This window comes from Macaca thibetana, chromosome 9 (genome assembly GCF_024542745.1).
Source record: "Macaca thibetana thibetana isolate TM-01 chromosome 9, ASM2454274v1, whole genome shotgun sequence".
NCBI classification, from domain to species: Eukaryota; Metazoa; Chordata; class Mammalia; order Primates; family Cercopithecidae; genus Macaca; species Macaca thibetana.
The window spans coordinates 29,266,433-29,289,648 of record NC_065586.1 but is presented as its reverse complement, the minus strand read 5'-3'; the positions used below and the strand labels follow the sequence as shown (position 1 = coordinate 29,289,648).

Sequence of the window (23,216 nt, the reverse complement as noted above, 5' to 3'; positions counted from 1 at the left end):
CCCAGGCTGGAGTGCAGTGACGCAATCTCGGCTCACTGCAAACTCTGCCTCCCGGGTTCACGCCATTCTCCTGCCTCAGCCTCCCGAGTAGCTGGGACTACAGGCGCCCGCCACCTTGCCCGGCTAGTTTTTTGTATTTTTTAGTAGAGACAGGGTTTCACCGTGTTAGCCAGGATGGTCTCGATCTCCTGACCTCATGATCCACCCGCCTCGGCCTCCCAAAGTGCTGAGATTACAGGCATGAGCCACTGCTTCTGACCCCGGCTTGTTTTCTAATATGTCCCTAGTAGGTTGATTTAACTGTCATGGAGCTAATAAGTGATTAAGGAAACAAGAGACAGGAAGGCATTCCTTATTCAAGGATAGGAAAAGCATGCAATATGAAAGTCACACACGTCAGTGGACAGAGACTCAAACAGACACAGCTGTTCTCAAATCATGGGTGTTACGTCATGCATACCTAGTAAAATGACAGCCTATGTGCTATGGTGCTAAGTGTAAAATAGGCTGGAGGTACAAGAGCCTGCTTCCTTAAAAGAAATCTAGTCAACCAGACACCAGCTAAAAGAGACGAAAATATGAGCTAAAGGGGCTTCGTCTCCCGTATCTTGTAATTTAAACTTCAGTAGGGGAATGAACAGATTGTGGAGGAGACTTACGCTGTGTGGGTGCTGCACAGTCCTTGTAATAGTAGCATTTCCACGTTGTGAAAAATAGAGATGATAACAGCGGAGTATCCTGCTCTCCCTTTAATAAAATTCCCCCTGTTGCTATGGGTAGGCATTTAAGTAGGTTAATGGGACACATTTAAAAGAAAAATTGTCATGGAAGCAGGGGGCATTCTCTTCTTAGAAGCAGAGGAAGGGGGGTGGTGGCACAAACAATCAGTCCTAAAGAATGAGCGCTGTTTCAGGGGAGACAGAGAGTTGGATAAAAATCCAAAAGGTGTTTCTCACTGTTAGAAAGCTAAAATCAAAATGCAGAAAATGAAGTGGATAGCACTAACTTTAGTATCTATGGAGAGATGCCTCCCTACTGAAACATAGGCTCTTACTTTTGGTTGAACTCTAGTGAAACACCAAGGCCTGCAGAGGTTGCCCCTGCAGGCACCCCTTTGTCCCTCGGTGGGTGACTGAGGAGGAAGGGCAGGATCCAGCATCTGAGAGCTCCATGCTTTTGGGGTCACCAGTCCATGTGCGTTAGTAATGGGCCCTACCAGTCTCCCTGCTCTGGAGCCTCTGGGTCAGAAGAAGCAGAGAGGAGAGAAGAGTCCGGACCCTCCCAGGTGCTTGTGTTTCATCAGCGTTAGATGAGCCGGAAAAGGTGCTCACCGATGAACCATCCTGAATTTTACAAGCACGTCTTACCTGTGTTTTCACTGATGATCGGTGCCCTCGGGTAGAGAAAGTTCAGGGAAGAAACACGATTTTTTTTAAAGAAAGAAACTCGATTTCACATGTTGATTTGAGGGGTCTTGCATCAATCACAGCTTGTGGCACCGCCTTGAGCCAGAGCCACACTTTCCAGCCCAGTCTGCCTGCTCCCGCTCCTCCTGCCTGCTCATCTGCTTTCTCAGAACCCCCCAGTCATTTAGCAGGAGCAGGGGAGAGAGTCAGGGGAGAGAGGCAGCGGAGACAGGACCAGAGGGTGATGACAGCCGTGTGGACTCAGTAATAAATGTTTACCTGGAAGCTGCAGATTCTAAAATCGATACTTTACAAACACGTGCGATTACACCAGTTTTTCACACATGTATGCAAGGTGAGCGAAGGTGCTAAGGGATGATGTGTTCCAAATTATGTCCTGTCCAAAGATGAAAGAAGGAAAGAAAGGAAGAAAGGAAAGGAGGGAGGCTGAGATGGAAGGGAGGGAGGAGGGGCTTATGACTGATGTTATTGACCGTATGCTCTTACAGTTATTCTCAATGTTTGTAATGATTTTACCCCTGGCCGTCACATCAACTTTGCATAAAAAGTACACAAAAAATACTTCAGGGTGAATTGTAGTATTCATTTGAAGTGTTTTGTAGTAGTCGTTCATTCATTCAACATATTTTAATTTTTTAAAAATAATTATTTTTTTTTTTTTTTTTTTTTTTTTTTTGAGACGGAGTCTCGCTCTGTCGCCCAGGCTGGAGTGCAGTGGCGCGATCTCGGCTCACTGCAAGCTCCGCCTCCCGGGTTCACGCCATTCTCCTGCCTCAGCCTCCGGAGTAGCTGGGACTACAGGCGCCCACAACCGCGCCCGGCTAATTTTTTGTATTTTTAGTAGAGACGGGGTTTCACCGTGGTCTCGATCTCCTGACCTTATGATCCGCCCGCCTTGGCCTCCCAAAGTGCTGGGATTACAGGCGTGAGCCACCGCGCCCGGCCAAAATAATTTTTAATTCAATCATTTAATTTTTTAACAGACAGGGTCTCACTCTGTCTCCCAGGCTGGAGTACAGTGAAATGATCATAGCTTACTGCAACCTCAAACTCCTAGGCTCAATGGATCCTGCCACCTCAGCCTCCTGAGTAGCTGGGACTACAGGCTTGTGCCACTGTGCCTGGCTAATTTTCCTTTTTTTTTTTTTTTTTTTTTTTTTTTTTAAGAGATGGGATCTTGCTATGTTGACCACGCTGGTCTCAAACTCCTGGGTTCAAACAATCTTCCTGCCTCAGCCCCCAGGAAGTGCTGGGGTTAATGAGGTATGTAATATACTTTGGGTTCTGGTCAGGATAGGCAGTGGGTCCAGGTGCTCTGCCCTGAGGACATGACCAGTCAACTGAGGCCCAGATGAGGAGCGAGACGAAGCCACAGGACAGCAGGAGGCTGGAGAGGAGAGAGCTCAGGCGGAGGAAACAGCATGTCGAGTGAACCACATCAAGAAGCGTCAGAGACTTTCCACTTAGAACTTGGGTTTTCTGGCCGGGCGCGGTGGCTCAAGCCTGTAATCCCAGCACTTTGGGAGGCCGAGACGGGCGGATCACAAGGTCAGGAGATCGAGACCATCCTGGCTAACACGGCGAAACCCCGTCTCTACTAAAAACACAAAAAATTAGCCGGGCGAGGTGGCGGCGCCTGTGGTCCCAGCTACTCGGGAGGCTGAGGCAGGAGAATGGCGGGAACGCGGGAGGCGGAGCTTGCAGTGAGCTGAGATCTGGCCACTGCACTCCAGCCTGGGCGACAGAGCGAGACTCCGTCTCAAAAAAAAAAAAAAAAAAAATGGGTTTTCTTTGGTTTCTGACCTGCCATCAAAAGGCTGCACTTCACGTGGTGCTGGCACTATTTGTAGTGTGTTTGGAGAAAATAAGTGCCCGTGGAGCCAGGCAGTGTTCGGTGATGACTCGTAAAGCTCACTCTGTAAATTCAGCGGAGTGTTTAACTCAGGGACACTTTCTTGCTTTTCATTAGTGACTCCATTGAGCTTTCTGAGAAACATGAAGAAAGAGGAAAATAAAGGCACACAGATGTTTATTTCTGAAAATAAGATACAGCATTTGTACCCCAAGTCAGTGCTCCACAAGCTAAATATTTCAGGGATTGCATTATTTCACTTTAATGTAGAATTTTTTTTTTCCTGAAAATATTTTAGTTTCCCAAAGAAAGTATAGAGCTTTGTCAAGATGTTTAAATTAGCAATTAAATAATCAGTTAAAATAACATGCCATTCCTTAAGTCAGGTACATTTCTGCCATTATTTAATTTTTTGAGGTTTCTACATTGAAAGCAGTAGTTACTGCCTTACAATTCAGTGTTTAGAAGTCAGCGATAATTCCAAGTTTCTGACTAGGCAGGTGTCCTAGGCTCTTCCAGCCAATCTGGAGTGTGGCTTATGAAGCCTAATTATTCTCTAGACTTTTCATTAAATAACGTGAACACACTTACCTGTGGAGTATAAGCTTTGCTACATTGTATATGGAAAGACGAAGATTTCAGATGGGCTTGGTTCTAGGAGCGCGGGATGGCGGCCACGCTTTGGACTGTGTGGAAGTTCTTTCCGTGTAGTTTACACAGAGGGTAGAGGTTATTCAGCTGTCCCACTTACACAGTACCCACAGCGGCTTCCTCGGTCTCTTCCTTGGCCTCTATGGAAATGCACCCATACAGGGGGAAGGTCAGCTTCACAGTGAGTCTTTTTCATGCCCATCTTTTACCCCTCTGGAGGTCACACTGACCTTGAGGAACTGCAGTTCCCTGTTTCCACGGGTTTGTTTTCTTCCTTCGAGGCAGCAGCACCCTCTGCCCTGCCTGCCCCAGGCACATCAAAGACGATGGAGTTGTGTACACAGCAGTCTTGGGGTGACTGTGGCTGGTATTAAACTAGGAGACAGATTTGAATCTCATCTCCTCTTCTTGTCAAATATGAGTCTTTGGGCAAATCACGTAACAATTTCCGGATCTGTAAACTGAGGATGGTACTAGTTCCGGTGTTGTGCTGCAGCCTGACGTGCATGCCTCTCTCCGGACTTTGAGTTCAGTGAGTCCTGTGGGAGCCTGAGATCCTTCATGGTGGGAGTGTTGACACCACCAGTCAATACTACAAAGCAGGTGCCAGGTGGAGGGTCTGGGTGGGCGGGGCAAGAGGTCAGGGCCATTTGTACCTTTATCAGCACCCTGCTGAGTAGTTCATACCTCATAGGGTCTTGGGGAGATAATTAAGGAGATACCTGGGGTGTGCTTAACATGGGGGAAAGTCCACAGTAAGGGCTCACTTCCTTTATTATTCTCTTCTTTCATTTCCTCTTTTATTCCAACAGGAGTCTTCATGAGGCTTTCCAAACTTTTGACCATGCTTTGATGCCTTGGTTGTTTGAAGGCATCTGTTACTTTAATGTAATTTTAACACTGGAGGACAGCGTGTAGATCACCTAGACAAGTTACTGATTTTCTGAAGAAGAAATTGTAGCGCAGAGAGGTTGAGTGAGTAATACAAGCTTGCACAGCTATTCTTAGGTCAAGAAGAGGTGGTCAGTCTGAGTTAAAGCACACGACTCCCAGTTCAGCAATGTCTTCACACACCACCCACCAATCCTGCTGTAATTACTTAGTTGCACAAAAAATCACAATATTTACAGAAATATAAATAAGTGAAAAAAGTTACCAATTTACTCCCCAATATAAAATGTTTTACCTGCGATCTATGTATACATATTTAATGATGTGTAACAATATCATAATTTTTATGTTCTGCATTTTTTTACTTATATATCTTTATTTAAACGGACTTAACTTTATTAATGGAGTAATTTTTAGCTTTCAGAAGGAGTTCTTACTCGAAGATAAAGAACAGCTCGCTAACCACAAAAGAGGAACTGATGCTAAGCTTTTAGTTGCACTTCCTAAAGGTAAGGCTGTTCCTAAGTGACCAACCACGTCTGGGTAGATGCGTATTGTGTTGTCTGAATTTCCTTGAGCAGAACTCTCTCCCTAACCTCCAGCTTACAGTCTGCTTTGTGGCCCTTCCTGCCTCCTCCAAGAATTAGCTTCAATTCCCTGCCGTCTCCATGCATTTTTAATCCTCACCTTTCTACTCTTTCTTGCCCTTTAATTTTAGGCATCCTCAGGTTTTCTTTTTTTCTTTTTTTTTTTTTTTTTGAGACAAGAGTCTGGCTGTCTCCCAGGCTGGAGTGCAGAGGTGCGATCTCGGCTCACTGCAAGCTCCGCCTCCCGGGTTCACGCCATTCTCCTGCCTCAGCCTCCCGTGTAGCTGGGACTACAGGCAACCGCCACCACGCCCAGCTAATTTTTTGTATTTTTAGTAGAGACGGGGTTTCACCGTGTTAGCCAGGATGGTCTCGATCTCCCGACCTCGTGATCTGCCCGCCTCGGCCTCCCAAAATGCTGGGATTACAGACGTGAGCCACCGCGCCCGGCCAGGGGTTTTGCATTTAACATCTTGTAGCTTCCCTGCTGGGCTGCGAACAGCCCGTTCAGACTATATCATGACCATCTTTCTTCTTCCCCAGGCAGGCACTCACACGTGTTTGGTGAATTACTATTTCCACTGGTCAAGGCGCACATGCAGTAAAATGTCTGCACCACTATAAACCAATTCCCCCTAGTTTTTCCTGTGAAATGATGGAAACATCGCCTGGTCTTTGTAACTGTAACACCAGCACAGGGAATGATCATTGGTCCAGGCTCACTTCATCCTGACTGAGCTGTGGAGACCTTCCAAGGGAAGAAACAGATTTGATGGAAGGACAGATTTTTTCTACTCTGAAAGAAAAAGCAAAAATCATGTCCCAAAGAAATTAGACCAAACAACATATTCTTTTAATAGAAAGTAAATCCAGTAAAAAAGGCCCGCTGCTGAATTGGAATATATCTGAGGAATTGAACGGATGATGGGCCAAGGCATAGTCTGATGAGGGTGGATGTCTGAAAGACTCCGGGGATTTGGCCTGGTGAGGAAAACCCAGACAGGGACATGTGGCAATTCTCAAGAACTGACAACACTGTCAGCTGGAATATAGCTTTATTCTATGTCGCTCCAGAGGCAAAAGTAAGAATAATGTATAGAATTACAAGAAGGCAGATGAGATTTCGTTTCAAAAAGAAAATTAATCGTTCATGCTACCTGGAAATGAGGTGATCCACACTGTGCTCGCATCAGAGTTTTCAAGGCAAGCCAGTGGCCTCGTGTCCAGGTAGGACGGGTGCAGGTGGGGCAGAGTCAAATGGAATGACTCTGCCAATGTTTAGGACTCTCTGTGAAAGGCAAAAAACCAGTTTCATCTGAGCCAAACTAAAGTGCTTAAAACCTATGCAGATGATCAAAACAAAGTATAAGAATGAACAAATCGATATCAGCAATAGCTGAGAAGAGTTGATTAGGTGAAGTTCTACATAGCAGAGGTTTTTTCCACCAGTCGGAAGCGTCCCTCTTTCCCCTTCTCTATCCCAGTTCTTTCATTTGATGCATAATACCACAGACAATATTATGAGCAGAAAAATCAAAAGCATATGAAATGTTAGGTTCCTTAAGGTTCAACAAATGGTAACTTCATCTGTAATAAACTTTTAGAACACCTAAGCTTATTAGCCAGTTGTATGAAAAATTTTCTCATAAATGGTTATAAAAAATAATTTTTACAAATCAAAGATGATGATTTCGTGTATTCACCAGATTGATGTTTCTAAAGTAACATGGTCCCTTAAATCCTTAAAACATGCTTTAAAAGTGCCAGTGCACCCGCCGGGCAAGGCGGCTCACGCCTGTAATCCCAGCACTTTGGGAGGCCGAGGCGGGCGGATCATGAGGTCAGGAGATCGAGACCATCCCGGCTAACATGGTGAAACCCTGTCTCTACTAAAAATACAAAAAATTAGCTGGGCAAGAAGTCCCAGCTACTCAGGAGGCTGAGGCAGGAGAATCGCTTGAAACCTGGAGGCGGAGATGGCAGTGAGCCAAGATCATGCCACTGCACTCCAGCCAGGGCAACAGAGCAAGACTCTGTCTCAAAAAAAAAAAAAGTGCCAGTGCCCCATGTCCCCTGAATTTCACCTAAATTCTCTACAGTCTTATTTCGTATATCTTTGCTTTTTATGAGAAAAAATAGGAAGATTTGGAAAGACCAGCAATTTCGTTGTTTCTCTGATTTAACACATGTATTAATGATTTTATGTGTCAGCTCTTAGCAATATTATGTTAAAAAGGGATTTGGTTATACTTTTATTTGAATGACATCAAGTTTTATGTGTGATAAGTTTATAGAAGTCTCTTTCTGTTCATTTCCTGTGAAACTGGGCATTAAAGTGGTTGTTACTTCTTCTCTACAGGACTTCCTCTAAGTGTGTATCACAAACAAGTAATCAAGGGATTAAAAATCTTTACCTATGTAACTTTTATAATATTAAAAAAATATTTTTTGTTTAAGAATTATGAAGTGGACCAAATACATTACTCCACTTTCTTTAGCAGCTTTATTAAGATGCAGCACACATACCATGCAATCCTATCCTTTGAAGTATGCCATTCGGTCGGTTTTAGCAATTCACAGAGTTCTGCCTCCATCGGCACAGCCAGTTTTAGAACATTTTCATGGCTCCGAAAAGAAACGCTTTAGCCGTCACCCCTCCCCTTATTCCTCTAGTTTGTAATTGCTTGGTTTATGAGCTGCTTGTCTTTATATTAGTGGCTGCCATCCAAGAGTAAAAGTTAAAGGGCTTTACTCCTGTGGGAAGTAATATCAGAATATTCCGGATCTGGCCGGGGCTCTTGGGCTGTCGCGTGAAGGAGAGAAGCGTTCTTGGCAGTACCCCGCCACTTATATTTCTTTGGAAGGTTCTACTGTGCTCAAGTTTGGAGGACTGAACTCAACAATGTCTTAACCAGAAACCGTCTGTTTCTTAGAGCTGAGGGAATAAACTGTTTCCCAAGAAAAGCACCCTGCAGACCAAATTGTCCAGAATATTGGTGTTGTATAGTCTTATTGCAAAGCATAGTAGGTGGTTGTAAATAACTTTATGAAGTATTATAGCTCTGCTGTCAAATTTCCTTAAATCGCCTTACTTGAAAACTAACCTCCAGCTCCCATTAGAAATAACTAAAGAAATAGACTCATAGAGTCCATATTGCCACAGTGGTACCACTCCGAATCACTCAAAGAAGAGTAACAGACCACGAAACAAGTAAAACAAGGGACATATGGATATGTTTAGAAGTCCTAATGTATTTGAAAGCAAAGTAGAAAATGTCTTATTATAATGGAAATTAGACCATCGATGCTTATTTATATCTGGATTGCATAATAACTACTATTACTAAACATGAACCATATATGAATTATAATTATGACACAGCATATAATCAATTGAATTATAGCTGGTGAACCTAATTTTAAAGAGCATTCTTATTCTTTTTTGTTAAGAAATGCACACTGAAGAATTTAGAGATAAAGGGGCCTCATGCTGCAATTGACTCAGATGGTTCAGAAAAAAATATTATGTATGTATGTACACAGACATATATGCACATATAAATATACTTAAGAGAGAGAAAAAAAGGAATAAAAATAAACCCAATGTAGTAAAATGTTAACGTATTGTGAAGGATATCGCTTACATATTCTGTACGTCTGATATTACAAAAAATGTTTTTGAAGTTTTAAAAGAACAGAAACCTTCAAGATTATCAATCAGAAGGTAACTTTGGTAGAACTGTAGGTAGGCTTTATAAATAAAACAACAGAGTTACAACACAGATTTCCACAGCAATGGTGACTTTCATGCATGATGTTTTTAGTACTGGCTTTATGCTAATAATAGTACAAAAACATGTTTTATATGATTAATAATAATATAAAATAATAGAAAACTTGGTTTATATAATAATATAACACATATAAATCATATTTTATATATATATGTATATATTTTTTTCGAGGCAGAATCATGCTCTGTCACTCAGGCTGGAGTGCAGTGGCACAATCTTGACTCACTGCAACCTCCGTCTCCCGGGTTCAAGCAATTCTCCTGCTTCAGCCTCCTGAGTAGCCGGGATTACAGACACATGCTACCAGGCCTAGCTAATTTTTTGTAAATTTAGTAGAGACAGGGTTTCATCATGTTAGTCAGGCTAGTCTCAAACGCCTGACCTCAAGTGATCCGCCCACCTCAGCTTCCTAAAGTGCTGGGATTACAGGCACAATCCACCATGCCTGGCTATTATTATTAATAATAATATAAAACAGATATGTAATATAATACACATTAGTTACACACTAATTATATTACATGTTAGTATAGATTTGGGGAAAAGAGGCAAAACTTGAAATGTCTCTCTGTTGCTTCTTTTTGTCTTGTACCTCATTTCTTATAATTCGTTTCTTAGGAATGAGGCATATGTTGGTAATTAAAAATATATTTGCTAGAAAGAATAGACTGAGAGGACATCATTTGTTTTCTAGAGAGACTTTTTTATTTTCCTTTAAAAATTCACTATAGATTTCCACTAAGAATTAATAAGCTCACTAATACATTTAAAGGACAATTTAATTTATGAGCTCATTTAATTCCTCGGTGAATGATCAGAGAGGACCGTAAGGTGTCCCTTCAAGTACCCACTATGTTGATGGATTCTAGCTTCCAGGAGCAATAGACTTGGCATAGCTTTGCGTTGAATCTGGGCTTGACTGAGAAGAGTGCAGTGCTGGGCTAGTGGCGGCTGTGCTGTGTAACTAGGGCCTGGGTGTCTAAGGCACAGGCTGTGTATTTGAAATTCTAATACTGGGGAATCAGTGATTCTCAATGGTTCTCAATCTAAGGCAGTCCCTAAGGGGCTTTAGAAATATATGAGGATATTTTTGTGTCGCAGCAACTGGGGGTGATTTGGCATCACTAGGAGAACCTGGGACATTCAACATCCTGTGGTACAGAGCTCACAGCAAGGCCACTTGCCACTCAGAAGCCATTAGCACTCCCATAGTGATCTGGGAGCTCTCCAGAGCCAGCCTCCTGAGCCCATGACCCCGATGAGATCCATCTGTGTGTCTGCTAGATCCTGTCCTGAGAATGTCTTGTCTTATGCCCGGAAGTGGATGGCTATCATGGGGCAGTGTTCCCTGGAAGGGCAGTGGGAAAGTCTGCCTTTCCTGTGGACGGGAGGCTTGCACAGTCTCCCAACTAGATCTTTCCTTCTGGAATACGGGAAATCGAGAATTGCAGGAAGCAACATGTTGCTTTGCTTTTCCATGCACTGTTGTAATCTTTTTTTAAAGTGCCTTTAGTTGCATTGCTATAGAAAAATTGTTAAATTAACTAAAACTTGGATGAAATGAAAGTGATTTTCAACAGTCTCTAATTAGAACTAAGAAAAGTCTATCTTAACTTTTTCCAGTGGAAGTTACATGTTACTCTGCGTATTAACGGTTTTGATGACTTATCCAGTTGAAATAACGTGGAGTGAGAAAAGGGACATTTTAGGCCAGGTGCGGTGGCTCACGCCTGCAATCCCAGCACTTTGGGAGGCCAAGGCGGGCAGATCCCTTGAGCCTAGGAGTTCAAAACCATCCTGGATGACAGAGCGAAACTCCATCTCCACAAAAAACAACCAAAAGCTAGCCAGGCGTGGTGGCATGTGCCTGTCATCTCACCTACTTGCGAGGCTGAGTTGAGATCACTTGAGTCTGGGAAGTTGAGGCTACAGTGAGTTGAGATCATGTCTCTACACTCCAGCCTGAGTGACAGAATGAGACCCTGTCTCAAAAAGAAAGGAGGGGGGGGAGCAAAGAAAAGAAAGGGCAGGAGAAGGGAGGGGAGAGGAGGGAATGTGATTATGCTACTCAGGACCCTAATAATATTTTCTATTTCTCAGTTGGGGTTTGAAGCATGGGTTCAAGTCGTACCTTTTAAGCACCCTTGGAATTTGGTTTCAATAGCTCCTTGAGTGGTCTTTTGAAAAACAGGGCTCCACTCTTCTCTTTGGGGTTTAAATAATTAAATAAAACCCTTTGGTTTTTGTCATCCTTGAAAATATTTTGAAAATATGTCCTATCAGCCATTAAAGTTTTATCACTATAATCTCACTAGGGCTAATTTGTTGACAGGGAAGCTGTTGTTATTGACCAAGCCTCCTCTCCCAAGGCCGCATGGCAGGAGTGCACCATTCTCACTATACCCCTGTCTTCTAAATAGCAACATAATTAGAAGGAGGACTTCTCTGCCTCCAGCTATGCTGATTCCTGGGGAGGCCAACTGGGAGACCTTTTGAAGTCAGAGGGAGAGAGGTTTTGTTTCTACGAAGCCAGCTACCCTAACAAAAGCCAATTCAACTGAAGTTTTAAGATGGCTATCACTTAAAAATAAATGAAGAAAAACAAGGCTTCAATCCCTGAACACAAAGGGCAATATAAAACTGTGTGTGTATGCGTGCGCGTGTGTGTGTGTGTGTGTGTAGTTTTGACTCATTACTAAAAATTACCACTTAGAGAAAAGAAAAGGGAAATTGAAGCAGTCGAAAACCAAATTCCTTTGAGTTTCTCCTGTGACTCAGCCTTTCAAAACTTCTCATTGGCCCTGGCCCCGGGCTGTCCGGCCACCCCTCTCTCTTTCTCCCACCCCATTCTGAGTCTTTCATAGGAGTCACTCAGATGTACCCTTATTAATTTAAGCTATTGAGGAGGAGGCAAAAAGAGAGGCCTTTATTCTCCATGAACTTTGGCCATTTATCCAAAGAAACAGTTGTCTGGCATCTCAGTAATATGCTGGTAGTCAGTGTCATGTGAGAACCTCCCATCCTCAGCACATCGTTTGTTCTGTTTCTCCAATGCTGCCAGAAACATTGGGGTCATTACCTTGCCCATCATCCACCTAAATTATAGCAAGGAAACCACTGTTAACATTTCCTTCCAGCAAAAGCCTTTGCAGGGAGGCGGAGGACCTGTGTTCATCTAAACTGTAGCTAATTGAAGCGGCCACTTTAGGCACTGTGGGAAACAATCAGATAGTTACAGCCATTGACAGATTCCATGAGAGGGAGGAGGAGGAGCCGCTGTGAGTTCATGCTTGTAGCTTGCCGATGGCCCTGTGGGGTTCACACTCCTAGTCTATGCTTCTGTAAATGATTTCCGTAGTAAAAGCTTAGAATACTTTGTTAAATCAAACAAAAGTTAGTAACAGTTATTGAGATTTCTCCCTAAAATACTTTCCTAGAGAGACCTTGCTCGTCAGGTCTCCCTGGATTCCCCTAGATGAAATATAACCTTCTCCTTTACCCTGTATTTTACTTCTTAGCCAATCTATATATGTGACATTTACATGAGTCACCTATATAGGTGTTGCAATGTATATACAACAAAGCATTCTATTTAAATTATTTTAATGTACGTAATTTTAAATGGATTACATATTTATTTCATATTGTACAGTATGTTGACTGAGCATGACTTCACTTTGCCTTGATAACTCAGTCATTTTTATGAGCATCAAATATTCAACTTGACCTTAGAAGAGAATGATGCATCCTAGTGTGTGTGTGTGTGTGTGTGTGTGTGTGTGTACACTCTTATTCATTTGGCATCTGCCTCCCCTACTAGGAAACAGTCTCCAAGAAAGCAGGAACTTGGTCAGTTTTGCATGTCACTGTTACATAGGAACCAAGAACTGAAATTTGCAGTTCAATAAAGATGTTGCATGAGTGAATAAAATGAGCGCATGACTACTAATACTATATTTTGTTCTTTTTTGGTTTTCTTCTAGTTGCAGAATTAAGACAAATCTTTGAACCAAAGAAAAAAGAATTCTTAGAAATGAAAAGGTAAGATCTTTATAGTGGGAATTAGGAAATAGAAGAGAGCTTGGCAAAGCAGTATTCTGCTTTCCTTTAGACTCGATCGCTGTTGCTCACTCTGCCTCTTGTGGTGTATCTCACAGAAAAGAAAGAATTGCCAGGCGCCTGGAAGGGATTGAAAATGACACCCAGCCCATCCTCTTGCAGAGCTGCACAGGGTTGGTGACTCACCGCCTGCTGGAGGAAGACACCCCTCGATACATGCGAGCCAGCGACCCCGCCAGCCCCCACATCGGTGAGCGTGGAGCTGGGTGGCCCATTTTCCAGCAGGCGGCCTGGCTGGTAACACGTCGCCTTTTCCACCCAGTGGTATCAGAACATGAGATATTCCGCAGAAGTGAATTGTGTGGATATAACTTTTTTAACACAAGGTTTCACTCTGTCACACAGGCTGGAATGCAGGAGTATGATCATAGTTCGCTGCAGCCTTGACTCCTGGGCTCAAGCTCAAGGGTTCTCCCGCCCCAGCCTCCTGAGTTGCTGGGACTACAGGCTTGCACCACCACACCTGGCTAATTTTTTTAAAAAACATTTTTGTAGAAACAGAGTCTCACTATGTTGCCCAGGCTGGTCTCGAACTTCTGGCTTTTAGTGATCCTCCCACCTTGGCCTTCCAAAGTGCTGAAAATATAAGCGTGAGCCAGTGGACTTGACCTACTTTTTTGTTAAGTGTATTTGGTTTTTGTTTATTTTTAGTTTTAGTTTTTTTAGAGACAAAGTGCAATGGTCTGATGAAAGCTCACTGAAGCGTCAACCTCCCAGGCTCAAGTGATCCTCGCGCCTCAGCCTCCTGAGTAGCTAGGACTACCAGCATGTGCCACCATGCCTGGCTATTAAGTATATTTGCTAAAAACAGCGACAGTAAAAACAGCATGTAATCTCTGCCCCGCCTCACGGACATGGCCTTCCAGTGTCACAGCAGTATGAAATGATTCCTCTCGGCACGTTATTGGGTAACTGAGGGCCAGTCATTCCTCCTCCCTAGACTGGGGCCCTCAACCCTCAAAGGCGGTTACTGTGTCTTTCTGCATCCTCAGGGCCCAGCACAGGATCCGTGCTCTGAGATAGGGGCCTCTCAAGGTTCCGACCCAGCACAGGGAGCAGCTGCTCTCAGCAGGGAGCCTTAGAGGCAAAGCAGCACCTTGAATGAGTATGGTTCTTACTCTGGAGATACAAGAAAACTTTCTATTTAAGTTATTTTAATGTAGGTAATTTTAACTACATTGCATATTTATTTCATATTAAACAGTATGTTGAGGGCGCATGACTCAGCTTTTCCCTAATCACTCAGTCATTGTTGTCATCAAATATTCAACTTGACCTTAGGAGAGGAGGATGCACACAGGGCTGCTCTTCCCACCACAGTCCCTGGCTCTGAGGCGCTGTGCTGCTGTTTTGTATTTTTTAATGTTTTTTTTATTGTATTTTATTTTTGGAGATGGAGTCTCTCTCTTGTCGCCCAGGCTGGAGTGCAATGGCGCGATCTTGGCTCACTGCAGCCTCCACCTGCCAGGTTTAAGCGATTCTCTTGCCTCAGCCTCCAGAGTAGCTGGGATTGCAGGTGCCCGCCACCATACTGGGCTAATTTTTTTGTATTTTTAGTAGAGATGAGGTTTCACCATGTTGGTCAGGCTGGTCTCGAACTCCTGACCTCAGGTGATCCCCCCGCCTCAGCCACCCAAAGTGTTGTGATTACAGGCGTGAGCCACCAAGCCCGGCCATGCTGCTGCTTTTTATAGCCGGTGTTTTCTAGTTTCTTGCTCAGAGAGAGCTGTTGATCTCATTTTATGATGTTATCAGTTTGCTTGTCTCTACAGTTTCCAATTTCCTGTGGCCAGAAAGCTAGAAAACGAAGATATTTTAAAATCACGTGCAATTATTAAAAAAAAAAAAAAAAAAAAAAAAAGCTGGGCATGGTGGCTCACACCAGTAATTCCAGCACTTTGGGAGGCTGAGGCAGGAGAATAGCTTGAGCTCAGGAGTGCAAGATTAGCCTGGACACCACAGCCAGACTCCATCTCTTAAAAAGTAATTACACGCATGAAATGTCAATACACGATCAGAGTCTCAAAATTTATAGCCAGAAATAAACCTTGGTGTATATGAAATGATAATCTGTGTAGTATATGATAGTTTAAGCTTCACATAGTAGTGAGAAAAGGAAGAATTATTTAATAAAATCATAATAAAAAAATGAGTTCGCCAGAGGGTGGGAAGAGGCATATCCCTCTTCTCACTTCATACCAAACTCCAAAATTGGTTCCAGTTACTCACCTGTTTAATTTAAAGAAAATAATGGAAAAGATACATGTATATTTAATTCAGGTGGAATGAAAAAGACCATATGGGAAGGGTTAAGGTAATAATGAAATGCCTGTTAGATAGACTGTTAGGACCCTTAAATGACGTCTTCAAAATAGATTTCCAAATATGGGAAATTTTTGTTTGTTTGTTTGTTTGTGACAGAGTCTCACTTTGTTGCCCAGACTGGAGTGCAGTGGCATGATCTCGGCACACTACAACCTCCGCCTGCCAGGTTTAAGCGATTCTCCTGCCTCAGCCTCCTGAGCAGCTGGGATTACAAGCGCACACCACTGCGCCTGGCTAATTTTTGTATTTTTAGTAGAGACAGCGTTTCACCATGTTGGTCAGGCTGGTCTCGAACTCCTGACCTCGTGATCTGCCTGCTTCGTGATCCGCCTGCCTCAGCCTCCCGAAGTGCTAGGATTACAGGTGTGAGCCAGCCGGGAAAACATTTTTATAGAATGTGCCAAGCAGGAAATCATTTTTATAGAATATTAATAACACTAAATAATTTATAAAGAAAAAATTCTATGAAAAACTAGAAGGAATATATAAAAATGTTATTAATTTGTAGGGTAATGATTGGTAGGTTTTTTGTGGTTTTTTTTTGAGACAAGGTCTTGCTCACTTGCTCAGGTTAGAGTTCAGTGGCACGATTGATCATAGCTTACTGCACCCTTAAACTCCTGGGCTCAAGCTAACTGTCCACCTCAGCCTCCTGAGTAGCTGGCACCATGGACATGTGCCATCATGCCCAGCTAATTTTTAAAATAATTTTTGTAGAGGCAGGGTCTCACTATGTTACCCAGGCTGGTCTCGAACTCCTGGCCCCCAGCCACCCTCCCACCTCAGTTTCCCAAAGCGCTGGGATTACAGGTATAAGCCACTATGCCAGGCCCACATTGTATATTTCCTACATCAGGCATGTGTGTTATAATTGGGGAAAAAAACACTTCTGTAAAAAAGAAAAGCCTGGTGAATAGTGATATGGGCCATATAGTTATGGTTACTCTCAGATCCCGGGAAACCAGCATCCATCCCTTGTCCATTGGCAGCAGCTCAGTTGTCTGGTGTCTTTCCCAGAGGACTCTGAACCCATCCTATGGCCTTCCACGTGAAATACTGAACTCCACAAAAAAGAGTAAATCAGTAAGGGGAAATAAGCACTGAACGAGCACCGAACTCTGAGGTGCTCTCGGGAGTGAAGGGGCTGAGCTTAAGTTAAAGCCATGCCTTACGGGGCTTGTAGAACATGCACATTCACAGCCTTCGTAGATTTCACTGCAGATCTCAGACTTCTTCAGCAGTCCAGGTAAATAGTCACTTTAGGTGAACACACCTCAGTGAGAAACTGGTCCTTCACCGCATGGGCACCCGGGTGTGTGCTGTGTGCAGTAGAGAGTGTCACTCTATATGTAAATACGTGTCTTTACTTGAAATCTGCACCTCTCATCCACGTGACCTTCTTGTAGGCCGATCAAATGAAGAGGAGGAAACTTCTGATTCTTCTCTAGAAAAGCAAACTCGATCCAAATACTGCACAGAAACCTCTGGCGTCCACGGTGACTCACCCTACGGTTCAGGTACCATGGACACCCACAGTCTGGAGTCCAAAGCCGAAAGAATCGCAAGGTACAAAGCAGAAAGAAGGCGACAGCTGGCAGAGAAATACGGGCTGACCCTGGATCCTGAGGCCGACTCTGAGTATTTATCCCGCTATACCAAGTCTAGGAAGGAGCCTGATGCTGTCGAGAAACGAGGAGGAAAAAGTGACAAACAGGAAGAGTCAAGCAGAGATGCGAGTTCTCCGTACCCCAGGACCGAGACAATGGGGCTCAGGACCTGTGCAGGTGAATCCAAGGACTATGCCCTCCGTGGGGGTGACGGTGCTTCCGACCCGGAGGTGCTACTGAACGTAGAAAACCAAAGACGAGGTCAAGAGCTGAGTGCCACCCGGCAGGCCCGTGACCTGTCCCCAGCAGCAGAGAGTTCCTCAACCTTCTCTTTGTCTGGGCGAGACTCCTCCTTCACTGAAGTGCCACGGTCCCCAAAGCACGTGCACAGCTCCTCCCTGCAGCAGGCGGCCCCCCGGAGCCCCTCCTTCGGTGACCCACAGCTATCCCCTGAGGCCCGACCCAGGTAAGCATCCAGCCCACGATAACCACCCTGAAGGCAGGAGAATACCTTCTTTTTGCCTCTCTGTGTGATAGGGTTTGGGTATTCTTAGCATCTTGTGGAGGTCGAGGCTCATTGGAGAAATATCATGGTATATGATTTTTTTTTTTTTTTCCGAAGACAGGGTCTCACTCTGTTGCCCAGGCTGGAGGGCAGTGACACGATCACAGCTTGCTGTAGCCTTGAACTCCTGAGCTCAAGCAATCCTCCTGCCTCAGCCTCACAAGTTACTGGAATCACAGGCACATGCCACCATGTCTGGCTAATTTTTTTTTTTTTTTTTTTTTTTTTTTTTTTTAGAGATAGGGTCTCGCTATGTTGCCCAGGCTGACCACAAGAGATTCTCGTGTTCGACCTCCCAGTGCGCTGGGATTACCGGCATTGGGAGGTCGAACAGGAGAGTCTCTTGTTTCACTAAAATGGACACGATACCGTACCTGCCCTAAGATTCTTACATTTTGGCCATGTCAAAACAGGTTCTACCAAAGCAGGAAGCCTCGTGTTCTTTCTGTTTGTATGTTTCTTATGTTCTTTTTAAAAACAAATTGAACAAGTATCATGGGGACACTTTCATGGACTCCTCACTTCAGGACCCTCTTGCTGGATGTCTCACCCCCGTTTCATAGTTTGTCTTTTCACGGCTTTTCTGTAATCATATCAGAGACTGATGATTGTTGGTGATGGCTTCTGTTGCTGTGGTTAGAATCACAGAGCAGAAGAAGCACCACTAACCAGTGGAAGCATCTCAGCGCAGGGCACAGAAGTATCACTGCAATATACACGGAACAGAGCTAGACTGCCTCGTTCTGTAAATATATCACATACTAGGACACAGATATGTGTGAGAACCCTGCATTATAAAGATCAGCCATTAGAAAAACCACTGTGTAAAAGGATCCACTCAAGATAAGAGCAGCTCCCATTTGGAGAAATTGAAAACGGTATGAAATCAGAAAGTCAAATGACAGAAGAGAATATATGTTTACTTCCAAATTTAAATTTTAAAACCGTGATGACCATATTAAAAATGCAATTTACTTAACTGTCCTGCTTAAAGATTTGGGATAATTGTCTAGGTGGATCTTAACTGTATTTTTCAGTTCAAACAAGCAATAACTTCCCAGGCGAATTGAGAAGGGATGAGAACCTAAGGTCAGGGAGATTCATTCTGAAAGAAAAAGACTCATATGTGAGAAACACCCTTATTTGTTTCCCATTGGGACACAGGGGTGCACACCTGGTCATCTCTAAGTGGCAGGAACAAATGTGAAGCAGACCCTTGTGGTACTGAAATGTATTAACCCAAAGACCTGTCATTGCACACTCAAGGATCCAGACTGAAATATTTAGAGAGATCAGCTTCCAACAGAATTAAATACCATAGATCCCAAGGATCCATTCTGAGCACGCTTGTTCAGCCTTTCGCTTTAACTACTGGAAATGTAGGGACTGTGAGTTACTGTCTCATATTTTGAAAAGAAGGTTTTTGTTTGAGAATTTGCATTTCATCATAGAAACCATGTTCTTGGTTTAGTTACTCTCTACCAAAGGAAGTTCTTCCTGTGTGTTGCAAGTAGGACAAAGAACCTAACAGACTCCAATTTAAAAAGAATATTAGAGATATATAATTACACTGGTTTAAAAGAAATGAGGAATCTAATTTCAGATTGCCATATGATGGCAGCTGTTGAAGTCGTTATCACGGCATGTGAGTTAGTCACCTAGATCACGTATGATAGATTCTCAGTAAGATTTTAAATCAGTTATAATAGTAATTAAGACTTTGTTGAGCATCCCAGGTAAAAGGACAGGATACTTCATATTTCGTATGAGTTAAAATCTTAATATTAAAAAATGTATATAACTTGTCTTAAGACCTAGAAAAAAGCACTGTCGACATATTTAGGCCTGTAACAAAATAAAGCGACTTCTTTATAGGTTATTTTGAAGATGCATATTACCTAGAAGTTTTCATAAGCCAAGCCTTAGCTTCACAGCACTTTACTTTCATGAAAAAGACTTAAAAGAATTAAGAAATTGTAAGGACTTCTAGAAGAGGTGCATACCTTCTTTTCTAAGCCATTTAAGGTATACAATTCTATGATTCATAGGCAAAGAAACCCAAATTAGTTTGTGTATTTATTAGGAAAATACCTGGGATGTATTTACATAAAGAGGGTTGGAAAATGTTTGACAAATCTGACATTAAAAACAGTTAAGATTTACATTGTAATGACAGCAGTGATTCAGCTTGTAAAAATGGATTTACAAAGGATTAAAATTCTGCTTCGATAGTCTTTATCTAGAACCAGGAAATTCAAGTTTCAGAAAGTCATTTTCTGATTCCTGCTTAGGGGGAAGTAAGATGAACCAAAAAAAAAAAAAAAAATACATTGTAACCCAAAACAGTAACAAAAGAAACCTCCTTGGTGACCTAAATAACTGTATGTGAAAATAATAATGTCATCTGACATGGAAACATGTCACCGAAAACTTTAAAATTAACAAGTGAAGAGAAAAAGTATCCATAAATAATGTTTAATGCTGTGGGTTTTTATGGATTTTTTCTGTCACTAAAATGGAGTATTTTTCTCACTGCTGCACTCTGCCATCATCTAGCTCTGCCAAACTTTGGCTGTTAAATCTCTGAATCAACTCCTTCCCATTTAATCATTTTGTTCTGTGCTTGCTAGCAAGAGGCTGTCTTATTTAAATATGAATACAATGACACTCATGAATATACCATCAAAAGACCACCTATAGTGTCCTAAACATTCAGATGTGAGTCCCATCTCCAAAGCTGTTTCTGAATGCGCTCATGTACACTAACACCTGTACACACCTGTGCATATATACAGAATAATCATTAATTCTCATACTTCACTATACTATACTCATTAAGCATTATAGGTATAATAACAGTATTTAGGACAATATTTACCTGAGTAATACATTTATTTTATAATTCTTTAGTATTCAATTTATATGATAAAGAAGATTTTTTAAAAATTGGTTAATTGATTAGTTGATATTACAGATCTTTAACTCAGAAATTCTGTTAGATGCCTGGGAATTCAGATGGACACATTGCTCTGAAGAAAACTAAGAATACACATAGTAACGAAATAAGTGAAGTAGAAAATAATAAGATACTTCCAGCCCCACTCTCCAACTGTTACAAACCTGTAAACTTGGAATTTCAGAAATGGTATTATTTGCTGGAGAGGTAGTGTTACTGATTATGAACCATTCTTTGTTAATTCCACCACTGTGAATTTTAGAATAAAATTAAAAGGAATTTAGGTCCTATGGATTATTCAGATTTTTAAACATCTGAGCTTGAGCTTCTGCTACTACTAGAAATTCTGAATCCAAAGCTCTTGTTGAATTTGTTACTTTATGCATCTCATGTATCTATGTAAAGAAATGTGCTGTGTTTGTTACTTTTATGAGTGGAGAAACTCACTGTCTTCAGTCCTGCTGCTACCTTTGCTAAGCATCCAGGTGTCACTCTTTGCTCTCAGGGAACTATGTGACTGGCAAAGAGAGTGAAATGGAAGGTAGACCTCATTTATTTTCTTTCTTTCTTTCTCCTTCCTTCCTTCCTTTCTTTCTCTTTCTTTCTTTCTTTTTCTTTTTCTTTCTTTCTTTCTTTCTTTTCTTTCTTTCTTTCTTTCTCCCTCTTCTCTCTCTCTCTTTCTCTCTCTCTCTCTCTCTCCCCTCTCTCTCTCTCTCTCTCTCTCCTCTCTCTCTCTCTTTCTGTCTCTCTTTCTTTTTTTTGATGGAGTCTCACTCTGACACCAGGCTGGAGTGCAGTGGTGCAGTCTTGGCTCACTGCAACCTCCAACTCCTGGGTTCAAGCAATTCTCCTGCCTCAGCCTCCCGAGTAGCTGGGATTACAGGCATGTGCCACCACGCCCAGCTCATTTGTGCAATTTTAATAGAGATGGGGTTTCACCATGTTGGCCAGGATGGTCTCGATCCCTTGACCTCAAGTGATCCACCTGCCTTGGCCTCCCAAAATGCTGGGATTACAGGCGTGAGCCATGGCGCCCTGCCGGTAGACCTCATTTTCTAGTGGTGATCCCCTCTAGAAAACCCTCGTTCGTTAGTTTTGTTTGTCATTACTGTACTGCAGCCCCTCACCACTCCTTTCTCCTTAGCAAATTGTGTCCTTAGTAGTCAGAACACGATATGGAGTTTTCATGCAGAGCTGAGGCTGACACTGGACCCCTGGGAGAGTTGCCATTGGTGGATGACAGTCTGGGCAGGGCTCCCATGGATGCCAGAGAGCTCTGGATCAGCTCAGGAAATAGATCAGGGCACCCTCTGGAATGCAGCTTCTGCAACACCTTGACACGGTGCAGACTGAGCCACTAAGAAAGGAAGGGGCTTGTGCTAGGCACTTGGAGTTTATTTCTGGTTGCATTTGCTCATCTCCCGACGAGAGGTTTTAGTCTAAAAACTGACTCCAGAGCCTCAAGCTCTCTTGGCTCAGTGGTCTGTTTCCATGCACTGAGAGAGGTGTCTGCAGGAGAGCATCGTGCTTGACCTTCCACGCTCCTGTGTCCACTAGCAGGCAGGTTTTCTGACACGGGCTGCGGGATTCAGGACAGCGCATCACGGAGAAACATATATCTTGGGAGCCACTCTCTAAAGAACAGACCTCTAGGTCCTCCTAACAGCTTGTTCTATTACTGGAATGGAATTGGCTTCACCTTTTAGTCCCTGTACCCCCAAACACCTGTGCTCCCTGCCATACTCTAGAATCCCAGCTGTTAAAATAGATGAGTAAGTCATTCCCTCTTTTTTTTCATTTCATCCTGTTCTTATTGGCAAGTGACAATTCTTATTATCTTTTTTTTTTTTTTTTTTTGAGAAAAGGTCTTGCTCTGTTGCCCAGGCTGGAGGGCAGTGACACAATCTCACTGCAGCCTTGACTTCCTGGGCTCAAGCGTTCCTCCTGCCTCAGCCTCCCGAGTAGTTGGGACTTAACAGGTGCACGCCACTATGCTCGGCTAATTTTTGTATTTTTTGGTAGAGACGGGGTTTCACAATGTTGCTCAGGCTGGTCTGGAACTGCTGGCATTAAGCGATCCACCCGCCTTGGCCTCCCAAAGTGCTGGGACTGCACACGTGAGCCATGGGGCCTGGCAGACAATTCCTATTCATTGGACTAAATATAAATATATCTTCTCAAACCCTAGCTACTATGTACACTAGCTGAAAACTCAAAGGAGTGTGAGATTTTAAATGCAAAATTTTGTCCTTGAGCCTGTGTCCTTGCAGATTTTGTACCTGTGCGTATCTGCAGAACAGTCATTAGCAGTTTTTCCAAACAAGCGACTTTTAGCAAATTAACTGTTAATTTTAATGAGATTCAGAAGTTAATAGCCATTCTTAACGTTTTATAATTAGAAGCTGGTATATAATTAGAGCTGGACACCCACATGGTGAAACT

At 43.0% G+C, this 23,216-nt stretch overlaps 1 protein-coding gene across 15 annotated transcripts in view; it reads left to right on the top strand.

The window, feature by feature from the left end:
* The window catches only part of LOC126962977 (supervillin), a 270,490-nt gene that overhangs the window by 163,421 nt on the left and 83,853 nt on the right, over positions 1-23,216 (top strand). For all 15 annotated transcript variants that reach the window (XM_050804733.1, XM_050804732.1, XM_050804731.1 and 12 more), the window contains 4 exons: positions 5,239-5,330; positions 13,186-13,243; positions 13,360-13,511; positions 17,053-17,719. In XM_050804733.1, coding sequence (XP_050660690.1) covers positions 13,236-13,243; positions 13,360-13,511; positions 17,053-17,719 — 827 coding nt within the window. In that variant the 5' untranslated portion in view covers positions 5,239-5,330; positions 13,186-13,235. The remainder of the gene's footprint in view (positions 1-5,238; positions 5,331-13,185; positions 13,244-13,359; positions 13,512-17,052; positions 17,720-23,216) is intronic.